Source organism: Canis lupus, chromosome 2 (genome assembly GCF_003254725.2).
Source record: "Canis lupus dingo isolate Sandy chromosome 2, ASM325472v2, whole genome shotgun sequence".
In the NCBI taxonomy this organism is placed as follows: domain Eukaryota; kingdom Metazoa; phylum Chordata; class Mammalia; order Carnivora; family Canidae; genus Canis; species Canis lupus.
Genome location: NC_064244.1, coordinates 26,889,179 through 26,911,081, shown reverse-complemented (window position 1 = coordinate 26,911,081; position 21,903 = coordinate 26,889,179). Strand labels below are relative to the sequence as shown.

The 21,903-nt window shown below is 39.9% G+C and overlaps 1 protein-coding gene across 1 annotated transcript in view; it reads right to left on the bottom strand.

Moving 5' to 3' along the window:
- Nucleotides 1–973: 973 nt before the first annotated feature.
- Nucleotides 974–21,903, bottom strand: part of KIN (Kin17 DNA and RNA binding protein) — a 35,547-nt gene continuing 14,617 nt past the window's right edge. Inside the window, exons 7-13 of the mRNA XM_025445581.3 lie at nucleotides 21,208–21,265; nucleotides 14,096–14,225; nucleotides 11,212–11,262; nucleotides 7,670–7,738; nucleotides 6,466–6,565; nucleotides 4,689–4,789; nucleotides 974–1,307 (exon numbers count right to left, since the gene is read on the bottom strand). Coding sequence (XP_025301366.1) covers nucleotides 1,245–1,307; nucleotides 4,689–4,789; nucleotides 6,466–6,565; nucleotides 7,670–7,738; nucleotides 11,212–11,262; nucleotides 14,096–14,225; nucleotides 21,208–21,265 — 572 coding nt within the window. The 3' untranslated portion in view covers nucleotides 974–1,244. The remainder of the gene's footprint in view (nucleotides 1,308–4,688; nucleotides 4,790–6,465; nucleotides 6,566–7,669; nucleotides 7,739–11,211; nucleotides 11,263–14,095; nucleotides 14,226–21,207; nucleotides 21,266–21,903) is intronic.

The following is a 21,903-nucleotide window of genomic DNA, read 5'->3' as shown; positions in this document are numbered from 1 at the left end:
ATACTGGCAGCCATCTTCCTGGTGTGAGGGACTGAGAGTGGAGCCAACACAGAGAAAGGAAGAGTGGTAGAGACCAAGCCCTGATACTCTTTGAACCCTACTGGAAGCTAAGGTCCACTCCTTTTGTCATGTGAACTGTACATTTATTTTTTTAAATTCTTTTTCATAATCCAACTATGAGGTGCATTTCCTTTCTTTGGCATCCCTTTGGCTCTATAATTTAAAAGTGTATAGTTTCATATTGTTGATGGGATTGTAAAATGGACTGCTCAAAATGTTAAACATGGTATCATGAGTTACAGGAAACCTCAGCAACTCCATCCCCAGGCGCTGAAAACGTATGTCCACAGAAGACCTGGTACATGAAAGTTCAGATAGCAGCATTGCCCACAACAGGCCAAAGCAGAAACAGCCAGAATGCCCATCAACTGACAGATGGATTTTAAAAGTGTGGCCTACCCATATGGTAGACTACGGTGCATCAGGGAAGAGGAGGAAGTACTGATCTGTGCCCGGATGTGGATGGTCCTAGAAAGCATGATGCTGCATGAAAGAAGTTCATCATAAAAAGACGATAGGTTGTACAATTCCACTGATGTGAAATGCCCAGAACAGGAAAATCATGGAAACCAGAAGTAAACTAGTGGGTGCCAGGGGCTGAGGGAGGACAGAGAGTGACCATGAGCACAGGTGTCTTTCTGCAGTGACGACAATGTTCTAAAATTAAACAGTGGAGGGTACGGGTTCCCAACTCCATAAATACACTAAAACCCGCTGAATTGTACACTTTAAATGGGCAAAGTTATATGGTGTGTGAGCTCGATCTCAATAAAGCTGTGACTCTATTTATAGTCTGACTTTAAAAAGTGTAATTATATTTATAGTTCAACTTTACCACTTTACTACAGAAAATATAGAGTATATGAAGAATTTCCTTTAACTGCAGGGTTCTAAATCATCTTATATAAAACAGTTTTCAATAACATTCTTTTAATGAAGATTAAAAAATCATTAAGGAAATATTACAAAGGAAACAAAACACGAACAAAATTACATTGTTCTGATACTTCGTGAGACATAATTAGATTTTGCTATAAGCTTTGCTGAACAACTATACAGTAATATTTAAATAAATCCATTTGCTTTATACAAAAGAAACACCCTAACACAGTAGAGTCTCATAATGCCTTGGTGAACACCAATTTGATGTTTTAGGATTTTAATGTGTTAAAAGATTTTCAAACTCAGGCAAGTTTAGAAATGTCTTCGTATTGAATTCCTTCAACTCTGCGTCCTTTTAAAGGGCCCTACAAGTTAAAACAAATGGGGAAAAAAAGATTAAAAATACACAAGCACTTAAAAGACAAGAAAATGACACTACCCTTAAAGATCCATCTATGCCTTTTCCATACCCCTCCCTCTAATACCATTAGGGTAGCCAACATTTTTGTAGGAGTATGAATTTTAAAATATTCTATGGCATAGTCATTAAGAAGTGCCATGACTTCTTCGGGACATGTGAAATGTGTTATCACGACATGTTGCAGCTGGGACCTGCTAGCTGTTGGGCATGTCCCCTGCTCACTGGACATTGTCCCTGCTTCCCCGTGTGGTGAGATGTGGTCACAGGATGGAGCTCCAGCCACAGAGTTGAACAGAAGTGACGCACGCCACCTCCAGGCCCAGGCCATGCTGTCCTCACACACAGCCTGCCACAATCCCTGGGGCCCATCTGAAGCACATGAACATGGCAATTGTAATAGCCACTTGCTGAAGGTGATGGAGACACGAGCTGGAAAGATCCTGGCCAGGCTCACAAACCACTCCTCAGAGAAGAGCTAGTCCCTGATCAAGAACACCCATTTTGGATTTTAGAATGAGAAGTTAAATTCTGTTGTGTGTGTTTGTGCCATTTGGGAGTTTCTTTTTCAACAGCAAATATTATTTTAAGCAATTCAGATACTCCCATTCAAATGTGTTTATAGTTGAGCTTTGACAATTCGGCTGGTCTTTCTTACAGAAAATGAGCCCAACTTTAAACATATTTGCTTTTTCTGTTCGTATTTAAAAGAAGAGAAAAGGGAAAATCTGGACATTGGGAAAGAACAGCTGTCACAGAAGTGGACACCACCTGGGAGCACAGAGGCAAGAATGTGGCCCGAGCCCAGACTGACTGAGTTCAAACACCATGCTCAGCCAGTGACTCGACCCTTTGGTGCCCCACCATCCCTTGAGGGGAATAATAATAGGATCTCAGTTACTGGGCTGCTGGGAAATATAATGAGTCAATGAAGTTAGAATAATATCTGGAGTATAAAAGGAGTAGGAGCTCAATAATTCTTGGCTCTTATTAAATATTCTGGTTAAAATTTGAAAGCTGGTCCTCTCTCTTGCAAAATATAAAATGATGATGATGAGGACTCTCACCTTGAAGTGAGATTTTAACTTTTTATTGAGGATCATACCTCTCCTTCATAATCCTTTTTAAAATGCTCTCCTTTAATATGTAATAATGACTGTGTTTAAAGGAAGTAAGTTCCCAGATAAAGCATGACTCGGGTTGGATCTTTTGTTACCAAGTGTAAAGGCCTGTGGACAAGTACGCTTTTCTGGTAAGAATACAAAGCTGGGGAATAAGGGAGCCAGTCATTTGGTTAATTAGGCAAACAGCTAAGGTAAAAGGCTTAGACTGTTTTTAAAAAATTTGTGGAATATTTAAAAATCTGCTTATTAAATGAGTAAATTTCAAATATTTTGATACTGATGCCACATTTTAGACACCAGAAATGATAAACTAGTGGGAGAAATCATTTGGAAAGTTCATGTGTTTCATGGCAATGATGTAAAGGAACTGTGGGGACACAGCTAAGTGGACACACAAATGCAAACAGATTATTTTTAAATTGGGGGAAAGGTGTGAAAGAAAAGTAAAGAAGCAGGTGGATCTCTTAAAAGTACACGCTGCTTTGCAGGCAAGCAGGCCTGTTATGTGGGTGTCCTCCTAGCTCCTGCCTCAGTTCAGCTCTGTACGGCATGCAAGCTCAGGAAGGAGCAGCTCGGGTCACAGCGAGGGAGCAAAGAATGGGCCCGCGAAAACCAGACTGCGACCCAAAGGGATCTGGACGGAGCCTAGAATGTCCTCCGTGCTGATTAGCCGTTTTGCATTGCCTGAGATGAAAGCATGGATTGAAGCAGGATCTAAACTGGAGAGTATACAAAGTGCAGGAGAATCATTTTGCCAAGGAAATATGAGATTTTCCATGACGTTATACTGACTGAGACAGAGAGAAAAACTGAGTTTTAATTAAAAAAGAACCTCAATCTATTAATTTAATTAGACTAGTAAATTTCTCAGTACCAGGAGATGTCCCTTCCTTTCCTTCTCTTATAGTTTATGTTAGTTAGTGACAGTTTTTAAGTTCTTGTTGTCAGGGACAGAAAAAAAACGCTCAATTTATTTAAATGTGGTTTCTCTCAGATAACGACCTACATGATTTTTCCAAACGTAGTCCAATATGGGTTTAGGTGCCTACAACACCACACATGAAATTGGGCAGTTACTCTAAGTTCTAGAGAGGGCTCAGGAGGGTCCTCAGACTCTCTGAGGGCCTATTATCCCCCCAAGTGCTAACTTACTGCACTGGATGTAAAAAGGGATTTCATTAAGAGTCACAGCACCATTGTTTGAAGTTTCAAAATGCATTATATGGTTGGGGGAAAGCCCATTTCAGGCCCCTCCTCCCCCCAGAAGACACTTCAGGCCACACTCGCAGACCTGTCCGTGAGCCATCCGCTCTGCAGCAAGCACTTGCACATCAGATTTCCTTAAATTACTTTATTGACTCCACTACCTTTAGCCCTTTATGAAAGAAGGGAAGGACTCTTCAAAATAAGGGCTCTTCCTCCATTAATTCTGCCTCTATAATCCCCACTCATGCCAGATTGAGTTTTATATTACATGTGAGGAAAAAAGTTGAGATGTGAAACTGAACATACCGCATACAATTTTATAAAATACAGACTGGAAAGGAACAGGTCAAAATACTAAAGGGAGTTATCTGGCCAGGGGATTATGGGAAATTTTTAAAGTTATTTGTATTCAATTGACCTTTTCAGGTTTTACACAATGAATATTGCTGTAGACTGAGTGTGTCGTCCGTTCCCCCCACCCCCATAGAATTCATGGCTGTCACCTAACGCCCGTAATGGGACCGTATTTGGTGGTGGGGCCTTTGGGGAGTGATGGGGTTGTGGGGGTGGGGCCCGCATGAATGTACTGGTGCCCTTATAAAGACCCCGGAGAGCTCCTTTGTCGCTTCCATCATGTGAGGACACAGGAGCCAGGAAGCAGGCCCTCAGCAGACACTAAATCTGCCAGTGCCTTGTTCTTGGGACTTCCAGCCCTCAGACCTGTGAAAACCAGATTTGCTTCTAAGCCACCCAGTCTATGGCATTCTGTTACAGCAGCTCACGTGGACTAAGGCACACATGCATTTCTTTTGAAATCCGGAAACGAAATACTTTACAAGGGCAGAGTCATTACAAAAACTAAGCTTACAGATTTCCATATAGGAGAGAAGACAAACAAAAAAACCCAGACTCTAAAATAAAACAAAGACCAACCCAATGAAAAGGACCTATGGCATCTTTTTAAAGCATTTAGAAATTCTTTGTGTAAATGTACGTACAGTTTCAATGATTATTGTAGCTGAGAAAGTCTTCTCATTGATGGATTCTAAGGTGCCTTCATTTCCTCTGTAGCCTCCATTTAAAACAAGAATTCTTTTTCCTGCAGTAGAAGAGAATATCACACTGAACGCAAAGAAATGTTCACTTTTTTCTTCTACCTTGTTACAGCAAAGTGCAGTTACACTGAATGACACCCTCTTAAAAGTCCTTAATCCTTTTAGAACTCTAATATTCTAAAGGAGAGTCTGTAGGTGCCTTTGGGACTGTAATGTTATAGGAATCCTCATGTTTTTTTTCACTTGTCAAAGGGATACATTTTAGCCTTAGATTGCAATGAGTAGAAGGTACTTAGGGTCCAGAAATAATCAGAAAAGAAAAATTAGCTTACTTTAAAGAGAGAGAGAGAGGTGTGTGAGCAGAGGGGAGAGGGGAGAGTGGCAGAGGGAGATGGAAAATCTTAAGCATGGAGCCTGATGCAGGGTCCTGAGGCCTGATCTCAGGACCCTGAGATCATGACCTGAGCCAAAATCAAGAGTCAGACACTTAACCGATTGAGCTACCCAGGCGCCTCACTTTGCCTCTTTTTAAAAATCAGGATGTTGGGCAGTTTCATAAAAAGTCAAACATATCCTGCCTTGAGTGAGCCATTCTAAGTATTTTCCCCATAGAAAAGAAACCCTATGTCCATATAAAGACTTGTGTGTGAATGTTCTTGGAAGTTTTACTTGTAACAGTCAAAAAACTGTAACCAACTGAAGTGTCTATCAAAAGGTGACTAAATGAAAAGTGGTACATCCATACAGTGAAACCCTACTTCACAACAGAAAGAAGCTACACATGACGTGACAACATGCAGGGATCCAAAATAATTGCGCTTAATGAAAGATGCCAGGCCAAAAATCAGGACACAGGGTATGATTTCATTCATATAAAATTCTAGACAGATACAAACTTTTCTATAGTGATGGAAAGTACACAAGTGGTTGCCCCGGGGGACATGGGAGGCAAGAGTGGAGGGGTGGCAAGGAAGGATGATAAAGGGCAGTGATAACACTGGGAGGGGGAGGGAGGTGATGGGTACACTGGTAAGCTCCATCGTAGGGATGGTTTTGCAAGAGTATTCATGGGTTAAAACTGATCAAACTGTATACTTTATACAAGTGCAGCTTTTTGAATGTCAATTATATCTCACTAAAGCTGAAAACAAAAATTTTTTTTAAGCCATAAAATGAGTTTTATTTTAGGAGGAAAGAATAAAGGATCTGATAAGTGGAAGTTTTACACAGACTAACACTACCACTAGTGCCAGCGATGATACCGTTATGAAGGCTTCAGGTCAGAGGCAAACCACCTAAACAAGGTAGCATTCATACTAGATATTTAGAAGTACTTAAATGATAAAGACAATTAAGGAAGAGAAAAAGCAAAACAATACTGAATTTGATTTTACCATCTTAGGTAGCCAAAGAAATATATTAATAACAACCAGAGTATGACTGATATTTTTTTCCTTATGAGTTTGTGTTTTGCTTCAGGAAAAAAAAAAAAGGATTCCAGGAAGGGGAAATTTATTCACGCCACAAAAGAGCTTTCACAGAGGACTGGTAAACTATCGTGTCGCCTGAAATGAAGCACATCAGTTCTACTGGCACCTACAAATTTCTAGAAAGGAAATCCATGTCTATAACTGTTAGGTAGTGTTGAGAAACCCTGGTTTTAAGGATGGAATCACCAATTTAATAGCATAGACATTAAATGGTCTGCAAAAAGATTTACCTGGTGCTGGAATTACTGTTTCTAAATGAGTCTGGTCAAGTTTCAGCTTGTCTCCAGAGTCAATCATCTTTACAACAGCTGTATATTTGTCAATTACTTCCTGTCATGTGAAATCAACACTTTTATAATAGCAGAAATAAGTGCACACAAATTTCAAAGGACAGAAATAGGTTAAGATGAAAACAAATGAAATTCCAGTCAAAAGGTAAGAGCAACTCCTGCTATAAATGACACTATTTTATAGATTCCATATACGACTTCTCATTCTGTGCTTTTTTAATTTAAAAAAAAATGTATTACATTTTTATTTTATTTTTTTTAAGATTTATTTATTTATTTATTCATGATAGACATAGAGAGAGAGGCAGAGACACAGGCAGAGGGAGAAGCAGGCTTCATGCCAGGAGCCCGACGCGGGACTCGATCCCGGGACTCCAGGATCGCGCCCTGGGCCAAAGGCAGGCGCCAAACCACTGAGCCACCCAGGGATCCCCTTATTATGTTTTTAAATTTAAATTCCAGCAGGGTTAATACACAGTGTTCTATTAGTTTCGGGTATACGATATAGTGATTCTATGCTTCCTAATAAAGAATTCAATTCAAGACTTAGCAAAGGTTTTCATCTGTAAAGAATAAAAAGACTGGTTGGTGATCTTACAATACAACTTCAGCAAATACAGTGAGAGGAAGAATGCCGAGCTTCAAGTACAACAGAAGGGCATTTGTGCATGCACAATGCCGGGCGCCGGAATGGAATGATTTAGGAATGGCAGTGAGGACTGGAACGTAGATTTTTAAATTTTAAAATCCTAGGGCAGCTAGAAGTCTCTCAGGCAAAACACAACAAGGGAGTCGTCCTTGGAACTCTGGGGACTTAATCATACTCCCCATGGTTAACAAAGAGGCTGCGTCTCACTGACTGGCAAGGCATCACAGTGAGTGAGCGAGTTTAAGCTGCACCATTGGGATTTCATACATACTGTTTGCTCCAGTAAGGAAGCACCAAAATTAAATATAAACTATGTTGTTGTGAAATGAATCATTTTCCCAACAATTATGAATTCACTTTCCTTTCATGAACCATCGGGCACCTCAGACACAAGTCTCCCGCCCTGAGGATTTGATTTTTCAGGGACACCAAAGTGGCTTGACTCCGCGAGCCACCAGCTCTTCACAAATTCCATTCCCAGCCTCCCGTCCTTACCTTAACAACACCCTTTTTCTTATGATATTTCTCTCCAAGTTTTTTGGTTATAATTTTCACGATGATTTCCTAGAAAATAACAACAACGAGAAAATAAAGATGAAAGGAAAAGACCTAAATCATCTTTTCGGGTTTACCCCTTCGCTTTAAATCACGTTCACCAAGAATCACGGCCAAAACGTAAACTGCTCTGCTAAATAGAAAATTCTGGAGTTCTAAGCCTTCCTGATTAGGCAGAGCATTCCCGTACTGATCTTTTATTTCTTCTTTCTCCCTTTATTCAACATGACTACCAAGAGGGAAGACAGTGCCTGCCTCAAGGCTGATTTCGACACTGAAGGTCTCTTGAAATCTAGGACTTTTATTTGCCAATCTCGACCCTATGAATCCATGTCTTTCACAAATAACTTCTTTCTCTCTCTTCATTCAAGGAAGTGAAAAGGGCCGAAGATATTACACTGCTGGTGTTCGCTGCTGATAAAAACTCGATGGCAAGTCTCACTGGGAATCGCAAGGAACTGAGTCTTTGAGCTCACGCATGACATTTTCCACAATGTTCTTTTCTCATTATGTTACTCTGAATTTTTGATACAGACTGGATTTTCCCAGATTAGCTTCGGCTAAAAGTATCGTTCTTCTGAACATCTAATTCTCAAATGGGAGAGAAATCTGGGCTTATTTCATATTAATGCATTCTGAGTTTGGTTCTTTATCATCATTTTCCTGATTTAGATGAGCTAACGGCTGATCATGAAAATTCAATCCCGACTTAATGCTACAGTCACTGTAGTGATTCTGTATTTGTTACTTCAAGTGAATGTAACAGAGGTACTAGATGGTCACAGTAAGCCAGTCTAAAAATATTATGAATCAAAATTCAGTAAGGATTTGGGGGGAGGATATATTATAGCAGAAAAACGTATTTAAGAGAAAACGTGAATGGTCTTATTCTTAAGTCTCTAAGAATCTAAGGTTTTGTTTTTTTTTCCCCCTACTGGGCAGCAAAGCAAGATTTATTAAGTGATAACAAAGCAAAATTTACTGAGTGATAGTACTAAGCTCCTAAAAAGGGGGGTGACCCAAGAGGGGTTGCCCAATAATCTAAGACTTTCTAAATGAAGCCAACTAATGCCAAACTCTGATTTAGCCAGAGTATTTCCGGGCTAAGTTTCTCAAAGGCCCTCATGGGTAAACGCTCATTATTTGGAGCTAACTCATTACATCATTGGGCTTACTGACACTAGCTCATGCAATAGATCTGTTCAAAGTATTTCTTTTCTGAGTTTAAACATAAAGCTCTCCAATCTATCTGTGTGGACTGCTGGTTATTTTAACAAACATATTGACCATTTAAAAAAAAACAAACATATTGACCATTTCAACGTAAGTGACACACAGGGTCATCAGAGCAACTGTTGGATGATCCTCACTTTTACTGTAATACACTGTAGAAGGGAACCAGGAAAAAAAACAGGAATAATTTATTATGAGAGAATTATCAAACATAGAACATAACTGAAAGTATTATCAGTGGGAAGAAAATTTTTGGACTAATTAAAACTTGTAATGATTTCTTTCTTTCTTTTTTTCTTTTGGTTTTCTTTTTTCCTTTAAACCAATGAAGGGCACATCAGAATCACCCAGGAGGATGGTGAAAATATGCATTTCACTACAGGAGACTGGATAGTAAAAGTAGTAAAATATCTAACCTGGAAAAAACACTTTTCTAAGAATTTGTGAATTTCTCTACGGTAAGAATGACTGCTTTCAGCAAAATTCTTGATTACACTTTCATAAACAATAATCAAACTATTAATATTCAATGCTAAGTGGGACTCCTGTGGGGCTCAGTCAGTGAAGCATCTGCCTTCAGCTCACATCATGATATTGGGGTCCTGGGATGGGGCCCTGCATTGGGTTCTCTGCTCAGCAGGGAGCCTGCTTCTCCCTCTGCCCCTCCCCCTGCTCGTGCACTCTCTCTCTCTGAAATAAATAAATAAAATCTTAAAAAAAAATTTCAAATCCTAGCTACTGGAATGGAGAAAACAAAACAAAACATGGGTGGTTTCCTCCCTTCAGACCCCCCCTTTACTAATCTTGACTAAATCTGTACTCAGAGATGGGGAATCAGGGGGCCTGACACATTCCAGGAAGCAGTACTGTTGACCAGTTGAAATCACAACCTTACAGAATCAGATTGCCAGGGAGATCCTGACTCAGTGCTTACTTATGGCCTTCAGGAAATTACTCAAATGCTTTATGCCTCTTTTCTTACCTATAAAATGGGAATTATAACAGGAATTACCTTATAGGATTGACATAAGAGGACTCATTCCCTATTTAACACAGCAAGTATTTTCACATTAGCTAACTTGCTTCCTGATCCTTCTCATGGCCATGGGTTTTCTGGAACATCACAGACTCTAAACGACTCTGCATTTACCTGGGCGTAAGGAATGTGCGACAAGGCCCCCCACCTTGACCTAGCTGGTGCCGCCAGCAACAAAAAGCAAATGTACAGGAAGTTTGGGATACACTGAGCTCAGGCATAAAACTGTCGTGGCCAAAAAGGTACACAGGAAACAGCAAATGTAATCTACGCTGGAAAGCAAGCTCCAGAAATTGTGCTCAGTCCCTCAAAACCTGGGAATTTTTAACTTTTTTCTTTTTTTTTTTTTTACAACATAATAGAGTCTCAGGGGATGCCAACTTGCGGTTTCAGGAAAGTTCTTTCAGGAAAGAAATGCCTCCCATGTAGAAGACCACAAACTAAGATATGGAAGCAAAATTATTTTCAAGCTTAGAAGAAGCAGGACAATGAAAATGTGATTGAGAATGTGGGACTTCTTGACCTTCAAGGTTATTATTAATCTTACTTTCCGAATCAAAATGATCTAAATGACACACTCTCACTACTTTTCAGTCTCCTATTATTGATCAAACCAGCTTCTTTCAGGAGCTTTAATGAAGACACCCTGAGCGTCTTATGAAAACTTTACATCTAAGTTCAAGACAAAGCATCAAGAAGTAATACTTTTTAAAATTTTTTGTTTTAAAATTATTAGCTTAGAATAACAACAATAATAAATACACGATAAAATACAAAGCTTTACTTGATGTTTGTAAAATTAAAACTGGCTTTTTTGACAAAGTACCTAAAGAGAGATTTCAAGTTCAATAAGCTATAAGTTGAAAACAATTAACTTTGACATTCACAATTTCACCTTTCAGTCCCATTTCTGAAAACACAACCCTTGTCTTAGGGCAAAAATTGGAAATAATTCCAGGCTTAAATTCAAGATGTCCACAAACAAGTCTGACATTAAACTCAAGAAATCTGACCAGCCTGTAAAGGTGAAGTAATTCTCCAATACAGGTGCAACTGATCAGTTAAGATCAGATAAAAAGAAAAGTCATGAAAGTTATATATCCATACAATTTAAGTATATTTGAGAAACTCAGTCATTTATCCCAAATGCTCTTTACATTATTCACTTTTTTAAAAGCATTCAGGACTTAAGAAGCTCCAGCTGAGTACCTACCGGCTGTAGCCAGTGGTCTGTTCGGGCAGTTCTTTTCTTTTCCTCTTCAATCTGTAGAACACAGAAGACATTCATAGAATCCGCTCTTTAAAATCCTCCAATTATTTCAAATACCATTCTATGTAGCAAAAGAATAGCATAAAACGTATACCTCAAAAAGAGATACATGGAATTTACAAGCTCTGACAAATACAAATAAACACTTTTTGCAATTAATTTTTGATTTAAAGAAAAAAAAAACACTTTGGGGAGGGGCGCACACATTTGGATCAGTTGGTAGAATGTGTGACTCTTGATCTTGGGGTTGTGGGTTTGAGTTCCACGTTGAGTGTAGAGACCACTTAAAAATAAAATCTTTATACAGATGCAATGAAACGCCGGGACACCTGCACTCCGATGTTTCTAGCAGCAATGTCCACAATAGCCAAACTGTGGAAGGAGCCTCGGTGTCCATCGAAAGATGAATGGATAAAGAAGATGTGGTTTATGTATACAATGGAATATTCCTCAGCCATTAGAAATGATGAATACGCACCATTTGCTTCGACATGGATGGAACTGGAGGGTATGATGCTGAGTGAAATAAGTCAATCGGAGAAGGACAAACATTATATGGTCTCATTCATTTGGGGGAATATAAAAAATAGTGAAAGGGAATAAAGGGGAACGGAGAAAAAATGAGTGGGGAATATCAGAAAGGGAGACAGAACATGAGAGACTCGTAACTCTGGGAAACAAACAAGGAAGGGGTGGTGGAAAGGGAGGTGGGTGGAATGACTGGGTGACGGGCACTAAGGTGGGCACTTGAGGGGATGAGAGACTCCTTACTCTGGGAAACGAACAAGGGGTGGTGGAAAGGGAGGTGGGTGGGGTGACTGGGTGACGGGCACTGAGGGGGGCACTTGATGGGATGAGCACTGGGTGTTATGCTATATGTTGGCATATTGAACTCCAATAAAAATAAATAATAAATAAATAAATAAATAACCAATCTTTAAAAAAAAAACACACACGGGCAGCCTGGGTGGCTCAGTGATTTAGCGCTGCCTTCGGTCCAGGGCATGACCCTGGAGACCCGGGATCGAGTCCCACGTCGGGCTCCCTGCATGGAGCCTGGCCTCTCCCTCTGTGTGTGTCTCTCATGAATAAATAAATAAAATCTTAAAAAAAAAAAAAAAACCCACACCCACTTGGATTTACAAAATTATATGATAAAGCATGTCAACTGATCAAGAAAATAAACATGAGCAACCTCTATTTAGTTGACCGTGCAAGGCCACATGCCAGTGCTATAACACCCTCTCCCTGCTTCCCCCCATGTGCCTGTTACAAGCTGGAAAACCCGCCAACATTTTCATGTGGTAAAAACACACTTATAATTAATTTTGCAGTCTGAGGGCAAAAAGGGGCTTCTCTGTTTGAGAAGGATAATAAATCTTGTGAATGTAGGGCAAGAAAAACATAATGAGATATAAGCAAAAGGGTGTCCAAAGAAAAGAGTGCTGTCTGGCGGGAGAGGTGCTATTTTACACTTTTTTCTTTCTCAGAGGCCTTAAGTGAACCCTAAGTACCAAGTTTCAATGGATCAAACCACCATGATCCTTTGGTTGATAATAAATTCCATTTAAATTTCTCCAGCTTTCCAATAGTAACAAAGAACATTCTAAATTTAGCAGGTTTTACAAAGGTAGGGGGCAGATCTGGCTTCCCATTTTACTTTGAATTAGATTCAGGGACTCCCTGTCGTGGCCTATCAAGACGTCTAAGATGTTTCTACTTTTCTATCAAACTGCAAATGGCATTTACTCTTGTGATCGCCATGCTCCAGCCATGTGGATCTTTCCTTCAGATGCTGAACTCAAGACCTTTCCTGCCTTGGTACCTCTTCACAAGCTATCCCCCATGGCCTGCCCTTAGGTACCCCTAGCACTTGGCATTTTGTAATAACTTACTCACTGGTTCACTTGTTTGGGGAACACCTCTCTTACCAGACTGAAAGCCCCGTGACACATAGGTTTCTCCCTGCTACAACAACATGGGACCTCACACAATGCCCGGCACAGAAGAGCCACTCAGTATTTGCTCAGTGATGGAGCGACCACACCTTTTAGTGTACATATTTCATATTATACTCTATACGGGTTAGACCACTCGGCCTTGTAAGAGCACCCAGTAATGGGGAACACCAAACAGCTGTCTCTATCCCTTCAGAAATGAGGAGAGAGTTGGGGAGACTAGAGGAAATGATATTACAGGAAAAACAAGTCAGTTCTTATATCCATTTCTTTTTGCCTGTCCTTATCCTTTCTACTTACTTCATAAATGATAAGGCTATGTGTGGAAACAGAGAGAGGAAGATTTAGAACTGCTCTTAATGTGTACATAGATTTAGAGCCAAAGAATGGTCCTCGATTCTAAATCACAGGTTTTCAAGGATTCATCATATAGGCTTAGCCATTAGGTTAAGTCAAATTCAAAATACGTCACACCTTCCTCTTGCTGGCTAGGAGGTGGCCCGTGGAAGTCAGAAGCAAGAGGAGAGCACAGGTTGGTGGGAGGAATCCACGGAGGATGCCAATTTCACAGAGCCACAGAAGGGGAACAAGGGTTTCATTTCTAGCTTCATGGACCACCAAAGTCTGTGACCATGAACACATGGAGAGTTCTGAAGGCAGCACTCAAGGAAGGAAAATAAACCTGTGACAAGGGGTTCCAACTCTGCTCAGATGGAACTGCATCCAGACTCCCTCCCACTAACCTAGTCTGTATACATTTTCTGACTTTACATTAATCCAAGCACTAGGAGACTATTTAACTTTCCTTAGTTTGAATTATGCCTTTCCTCTAACTGCTAAAACGTCGATAAGCAGCTCGTAAACTATACCTCCATGATTTCGTCGAGGGCAGATTTCTTTTTTTTCTTTTCTTTTGACTGAGCCGAGCTCCGGGAAGATTCTTTTCGTTTAACTGATGCTGCATTCCCGATGGCATTCAATGCGCTCGGTCCCAAGGAACTGGTAAAAAGAAGAGTCACGCTCATTAACCAAAACTATGCACAGAAGAAGGCTTTCTAATGTGCAGGATAACAGTACAGATGAAATTTGTTACATGATTAATGTACAACAGATTAGTCGAAACAACAGAGGACCCATCCTTATGCCTTGCAGGTCCCTAAGCACCGCAAGAACATAGAACCTTTCCTGCCTGAACACCCTCTCCCTTCTCCTCACCCCCTCACTCATGCCAACTACAAGCAGTACAGCAAGGTGCTGACAGCACTGGCTTCAGGGTTAGTTAGGTAGGTCAGGGCTTAAGGAGACTTCTGCTTCTGACCTTGAGCGATTAACTTTTCTTCAGTTCCTCATCCATAAATGAGGATAACAATGTGACTCAACTCAGAGCTCAACCGCAAGGATTAAATAAGAGGTTTGCAAAGAAATCTAGCGCATTACTGTCAGTTCTATTTTTCAAAAGCAATTTCACATTGTCACTTAATTTCTGGTTGCTCCCAAATGCCTAAAATTGACAGTGTAAATTCTAACTTTTTTAGCGTGGTATACAATTGTCACCACTGGTGCAAGAATGCTATCTAACATTATATATATATATATATATATATACACCAGCCATTCTGAATAAGAATTATTATTAAAAAAAAAAAGAATTATTATTGACTGAGCCATGCCATGTTTCAGGTTTCATGCCTTTGCAAATTTGCATGTGCCTCTTTTATACCTAGAACGATCTCTGCATTTACCTGTTTGTTCCAGTTCTTTAAGATCCATCCTTCATGAGGGTTTGAACTGCCATAGCACCTGGTAGTATGTATCATATTCCACCTTATTATAATCATTTACATATATGATTTGTACAAATAATCATGTGTACGTATTTGTATATACTTATTTTTTCCTGTAAAGTGAGTCATCTGGCGACTCACATAAAATACATGTTCAATTAATATTTGATGACTAAATAAATATCAGTATAATCACTTAGATGATCATATTTGCAAAAGATGAACAAAGGATAAATATATGCATGAAGCTACCATGAAGATAACCAAGGAAATAAATGTGATTAACAGAAAAACAATGGAATTACTACTTGGGACTTTTTTTTTTTTGAGAGAGAGAGAAAGCGTGAATGGAGGAAGATGGAGCAGGGGCAGAGGGAGAGGGGGAGAGAATCTTAAGCAGGCTCTCCGCCCAGCACAGAACCAGATGCAGGGCTCAATCTCCTGATCTCTCCAAGATCACGGTCAGAGGCTTTTAACGGACTGAGCCACCCCTATTTGGACTTTTTTTTAAGGCACTTAAAGATAGCATTAGATTTACTGGCAGCCAGATTACTCTATGGATTCCCATTCAGCCTGGAATCACTATAATCCTGACTTCTTTTCTATACAAGGGGGGTACAGGTCAGAATTCCCCCACTTGGTCTTCAGAGTGGCTATTCTTCCTTCACCTAACTGGTAAGGTTTTACATCTGCCCTTCTGAAATTTACATAATTCAATCCTCTGAATATCTAGGTTCTGACTCTGTTACCACACAAATCCCCCAGGTTTATGACAACTGTAAGTAATACAGATTTGGTTCTGAACGGATTAAGTTCATATAGAGATGAACTCTTCAATTTACTGTTTAAAAAGAAAATTCTTTAGATTGAAAAGTACTTTTAGCTAGGAATCTACCAAACTTAGAACTAATTCCAGATCACAATCAACCACACTACGCTATATAAGAGGGATGAGTAACAACCCTAGCAAATGGGGAGTGATGACTGAGTGGGTACTTGGGGTCCAGTGATCACCACCACCTCCTTGTATGTTTGCAAACCAACTACTTCCTACTAAAACCAGCAGGAAAAGCTTGCTACTGTTTTCTGAAGATTTTTCTCCACTTTTTAGAAAAATATTTGCTTATTTTTCTGCTTTCTCTTCACATTCTCCATTAATTCCTCGAATTTTTTCAACAAGGGTTTAGAATGCCTTAATAAATTACTTCAGTAGTTCGCTATTTGTCTCACCCTAGAAACATGAGTTTACTCAAGGCTATTAGATACTTTTCTTAAGACTAAGCTGCATAAAAAACAAACAACCCAGGTGGCTCAGTCGGTTCTGACTTTGGCTCAGGTCATGGTCTCAGGGTCCTGGGGTCGAGCCCAGCATCAAGCTCCCTGCTGAGTAGGGAGTCTGCTTCTCTCTTTCCCTCTGCCCCTCCCTTTGTTCTTGCTCTCTCTCTAATAAATAAATAAAATCTTAAGACAAACAAACAACCGACCCAATTAAAAAATAAGCAAAAGTGAGGCATCCAACTCTTGGCTTCAGCTCAGATCACAATCATGGGATCGAGCCCCACACCACATTCTGTGCTCAGGGTAGACTCTGTTTGAGATTCTCTCTCTTTCTCCCTCTGCCCCTCCCACTTGCTCTCTCTCTCTCGCTCAAATAAAAATAAATCTTTAAAGAAAAATAAGCAAAAGACATTTCTCCAAAGAAGACATTAAATAGCCAAAAAGCACATGGAAAGATGCTTAACATGACTAACCACTAAGGAAACACAAATCGAAACCACAAAGAAATACCACTTCACATCTGCGAGGATGGCTCTTATAAAAAAAAAGACAGCAAGCAGTAGGTGTTGGCAAGGACAAGGAGAAGCTGGAACTCCTGTGCTCTAACTGGCACAGCCACTGTGGCAAACAGGAAGGCAGTGCAGTCACCCAATCTGGCATTGGTACTTCTGGGGCTACACCCCAGGGAACTGAAAGTGGGGACCAAACAGGCCATCTGTACCACTGTGTTCAGAGCAGCACTGCTCATGACTGCCCAGAGGTGGGGATAACTGAAAACGTCCACTGACCAATGAAGAGATCCACCAAATGTGGAACATACATACAACAGGATATTATTCACCCCTGAAAAGGAAGGACATTCCAACACATGCCGCAACCTTGGAAGAACCTTGAAGACGTTAAAGTGAGTGAAAGAAGCCAGTCACAAAAGGGCAATCGCTATATGCTTCCCTTCCTATGAGGAGACTAGAATCATTCAATTCAGAGAGGTAGAAACTAGAAGAAGGGCTCCTGAGGACTGGGGACTACCAGGAAATGGGGAATTAAGTGTTTAATGGGGACAGAGCTGCATGATGGGCTAATGAGCAAGCCCTGTAGATGGATATGGTGACAGCTGCACAGCAATGGGAAGCTACTTATCACCCACTGACTTGTCCACTTAAGAATGGTAGAAATGGTAAACTTTGTTACATAAATTTCAGCACACACAAAAAAACTAAACTGACTAGAAAAAGTTTCCTGTACAGAAAATTTATTTGGCATTCTCAAATGTCCACAGTGTGACAAGGGGATAAACATATGAACAGACAGCCTGTCAGGATCTCACGACAGAACAGGACAGGGGAGGACAGGAGACGTAAAGACAAGGAAGGGTGAGCCACCACAGCTCACTTTGGACAGCATAAATAATTTAGCATAGCTGGAGCGCAAGTGGCGGGAGAGGCACCAGATCACAATGGTCACACAACAGCGTGAACAAAAATGACAAGTTACCCCTTACAGGTGAAAGACAGACATGGTAGGCCTTGACACTTAGAAAGATCCTTCTACTCACAGTATCAAGACTGTATTAGAGTTAAAATTCGAGGAATTAATTAGTATCAAGACTGTATTAGAGTTAAAATGAATAAGGAAGAATAGAAGAAATGTTGACAGAAGAAATTATGAAGGACAGAACCAAAGAAGTGATATATCAAGAAAACAAAAAGTTGGTATTCTAAAAGATTAGTAAAACATCAAATTTGAGAGCCTAGATAAAAAGGACATTCTAGAAAAATCAAAATTACATAAATTATTGAAATTTGTATAATCAAAATTATATTGTAAGGTTGGATAAACTAATGACCATACCGAAACTGAATCAGTAGTAAAAAGTACACCCTCACCTGCAAAAGATATCAGCTCAGTATTTTACCAAGCTTTCAAAAGAAGTGATAGTCTATCCTAAAGATACTAGAGTAAAAAAACAACAAACAAAAAACATACAAATCATTTTAAGAGCAGAAAATTAAATATCAATCTCAATAATGAACATAAAAGTAAAATGCAAAATAGTCAATTTTTTTCAGCTGTATCTTAGTATTATTATTTTTTTCTTTTTTAGAGAGAGAGCACTTCTACACGTATGGGCGCACAGCAAGGAGAAGCAGAGGAAGAGGGAGAATCCCTCGAGCAGAATCCCTGAGTGGGGAAGCTGATGCGGGGTTCAATCTTATGACCCCAAGGTCATGACCTGAGCTGAATTTAAGAGTCGGACAGTTAACCGACTGAGCCACCCAGGAGTTCCAGCTGTATGTTATATTTAATCCTACACTAGCTGCTCTAACAATAACATCCCTCTTCCCCAAAGATTCTATTGGAGAGTGACTAACTGAGACAGGGGCAAGATGGGGCTAAAATCAAGACAAGAAATGAACAGTAACAGATTGGAAATGGAACATTTGCTTCTAGAACAGCCCTAGAGTTCTGCTTGTAATAACTGGAGTGGATCCTATTGCAATTAAAGAAGAGAAGGCCCAAAACAGAAATGGAAACTGGGTAATCTTTGTCCAAAAACTGGAGAAGCAGGGCTTGTCCTTGTGCCTCAATATAATCTAAAGCATCCATTTTTGGTATCTAGATCGTTTCGTTCATTCTGAGTTTTAGATATACAAGAGCTATATAAATCAACAGGAAAATAGAGCCTGTATAAAAGTGGGCCATAATCTTAGAAAAAGAAAATTTAGACGAGTCTTTCCACTGTATTATCTGTGACACTACTTATCTGTTATTATATTGAGACTGAAGTCACAGAATTTGGTCGGTCAAATAAAACTATTTTTACTAATAACATCAGAGCTGGCTTAGGGGGATAGAAGACTAACTAGCAGACCCCAGAGATAATAGGTCCTCATCCTCTCAGTTCCTAAAAGTTACCTTATCTGGAAAAGGGTCTTTGCAAATGAGACCAAGTTATAGATTCTGAGATGAGATGATCTATATGCAACCACACGCATCCTTTTAAAAGGGAAACAGGCAGATTTGATACACAGAGAAGGTGATGTGAAGAGGAAGCAAAGAGAAATTTGAAGACACTGCTTTTGAAAACTGAAGTTTGTAGCCACAAGCTAAGGAATGCCAGCAGCCCCACCAGGAGCTTGGAAGAGGCAAAGAATGGAATCCTCCCAGAGCCTCTAGAAGACGTGCAGCCCTGCACATGGCTTGATGTCAGCTCAGGGATACTGACTTCAGACTTCTGGCCTTCAGAGACAGAATAAATTTCTGTTGTTTCAAGACACTTGGTTAGGGGCACCTGGGCGGCTCAGTTGGTTAAGTATTAGCCTTCGGTTCAGGTCATGATCTTAGGGTCCTGAGACTGAGCCCTATATCGGGCTCCCTGCTCAGCAGAGAGTCTTCCTCTCCCTCCCCCTCTGCCCCTCTCCCTGCTTATGCTCTCTCTCACTCTGCTCTCTCTCTCTCTCAAATAAATAAAATAAAATCTTTAAAAAAAAAAAGACACTTGGTTTATGGTAATTTGTTACAGCAACCATAGAAAACTAATACAAGGGAGACGAGTTTGGGGGCCAAGGGGATCAACTTTAACATTGATAGACACTTCAGAATAACAATAATAAAGGAGAATGGTGAGAAACATGTATGGATCTAAGAAGCACATAAGGTTTGATATATTTGAATTTGTCTTCCAGACCATGTCACACCAAGATTTTGAAAAAGAATTTTTTCTTAGAATATACCAAATGTGGAATCCAATTAACCATTTCCTTCATGACATCTAATGCAGGTGTCAATTCTGAAACATTTAGATCAAAGTGAAGACCTCTGACAAGCCATTCCAAAGCAGTGATACATGGCTACTCTGTCTACTTCCTTCACTTCTCCTGGCTACTTATTCAGTTGTGCAAAGAAACACTAGCCTATAAATCAACCAAGAAAACTGAGGTCTTTAACAAACATGCAAAATACTAAGAAAAATAACAATTATTGGCCAACTCAAACCTAAATTCTGGTAGGTGCTGGGAAGTACCAGTAGGATGGTACCTTCCTGAATATCTTTTTTTTTTTTTAATATCTATAACCAAACTAGACACAATGCACATCACAAACAGTGAATAAATACTTAGTGAAAGACTATATAAGAAGTGCAAGAGAAGAGAACATGAAAAGTGAATAGAAGCATCTGACTATGGGCTATTCCAGGGTTTGGCAAACTCCAACCCAAGGGCCAAATGCGGCCTCCTGCCTGTATTTATATGTGAGATTTTATTGGAACAGAGCACATTCATTTGTTTACATATTGTCTATGGCTGCTTTCTCACTCTGACCTCAATCAAGTGGTTGCAACCAAGACACATAGCCAACAACGTCTGAAATATGTACTATGCGGCCTTTTCCAGAAAAACTTTGTCAAGCCCTGTTCTGCTACTACACCATGCAGCAGGGAAGCCATGACTGAGTGCCAATTGGTGTGTTTATACTGTACCAGGGCTAAGAAGTTGGGTCACTGACCTAGTCTCCGTTCTCACAAAATCTCAATATGGTAGGCAAAACAAAAACTGTATACACCTGCTCATATTTAAACTTGGTAAGTGGGCTGTGAGAGAAAAATCAATAGCACTGCAGTAGCACAGAGAGAACCAATCTGTGGAGAAGGGCTCACAGAGAAGTAAAACCTTGTCACATGGAACATTTAATCAAAATGTGCCTGGCCTCAGAAGAATCATACCATTGTGGGTAAGTAAGGAAAAAAAACAAACAAACAGTTGCTGACAAACAAAACAACCATCAAACAAAAACGAAACAAAGAAGAAAATTGCAACCAGAAGAAAAAAAACTGTTTACCATACCACAGCTTTTAAAATGTCGTCATCAACATTTCACAACAATTCTCAGGTTCTAAGATGTCTGTCCATGTAGCTCACCTTGATTTGGATGACGCTGCTGCTGAACTACATGCTCCTTTATTCAAATTAAACGTAACTGGAAGAAAAAGAAATGATACATTTTTGCATGTATATTTCATTATATATACACATACATACATACATATATATACACACACACAAGTGTATTTTTTTTTTCAGAAAAATTATAAAACTTAACAGTAAGATACCACAATATCTCCACATAGAAGTTCATGGACATTTTGAATAAACGAGAGCTGGAATGCTCCCATCCTGAGATGATAAATTTCTGCAGTTAAGAATACTGGGCGGATGCTCACAGAGCTGGGAAGATCTACACATGATTGACCTGTAGGGGACAGCCATGGCCACTTCCGGCTCCATAGCCCCCTCTCCCCTTACTAGGGGACAGGATTGCAATTTTGTTGAGGTGTTCATACCTGTCATATATGGCTTGGAGGATGCTAGGGTATGAATGTTCGTATCCCCCTCAAATTCGTATGTTGAAAACCTAATGGCCAAAGTGATGGGATTAAGAGATGGGAGCCTTCTAGAGGTAATCAGTAAGGTTCTTTTGCTCTAAACCAACCAAAATCATCTCACTTCCTTTCCCAGTGACTGCTCGTAAGCTGGAGGCTAATACAGACTGGTCAGTGACATTCAAAAGGAAGTCTGCAGGCCAGAGGAGTGTCTTATAGGAAAAGTTTCCTTGCT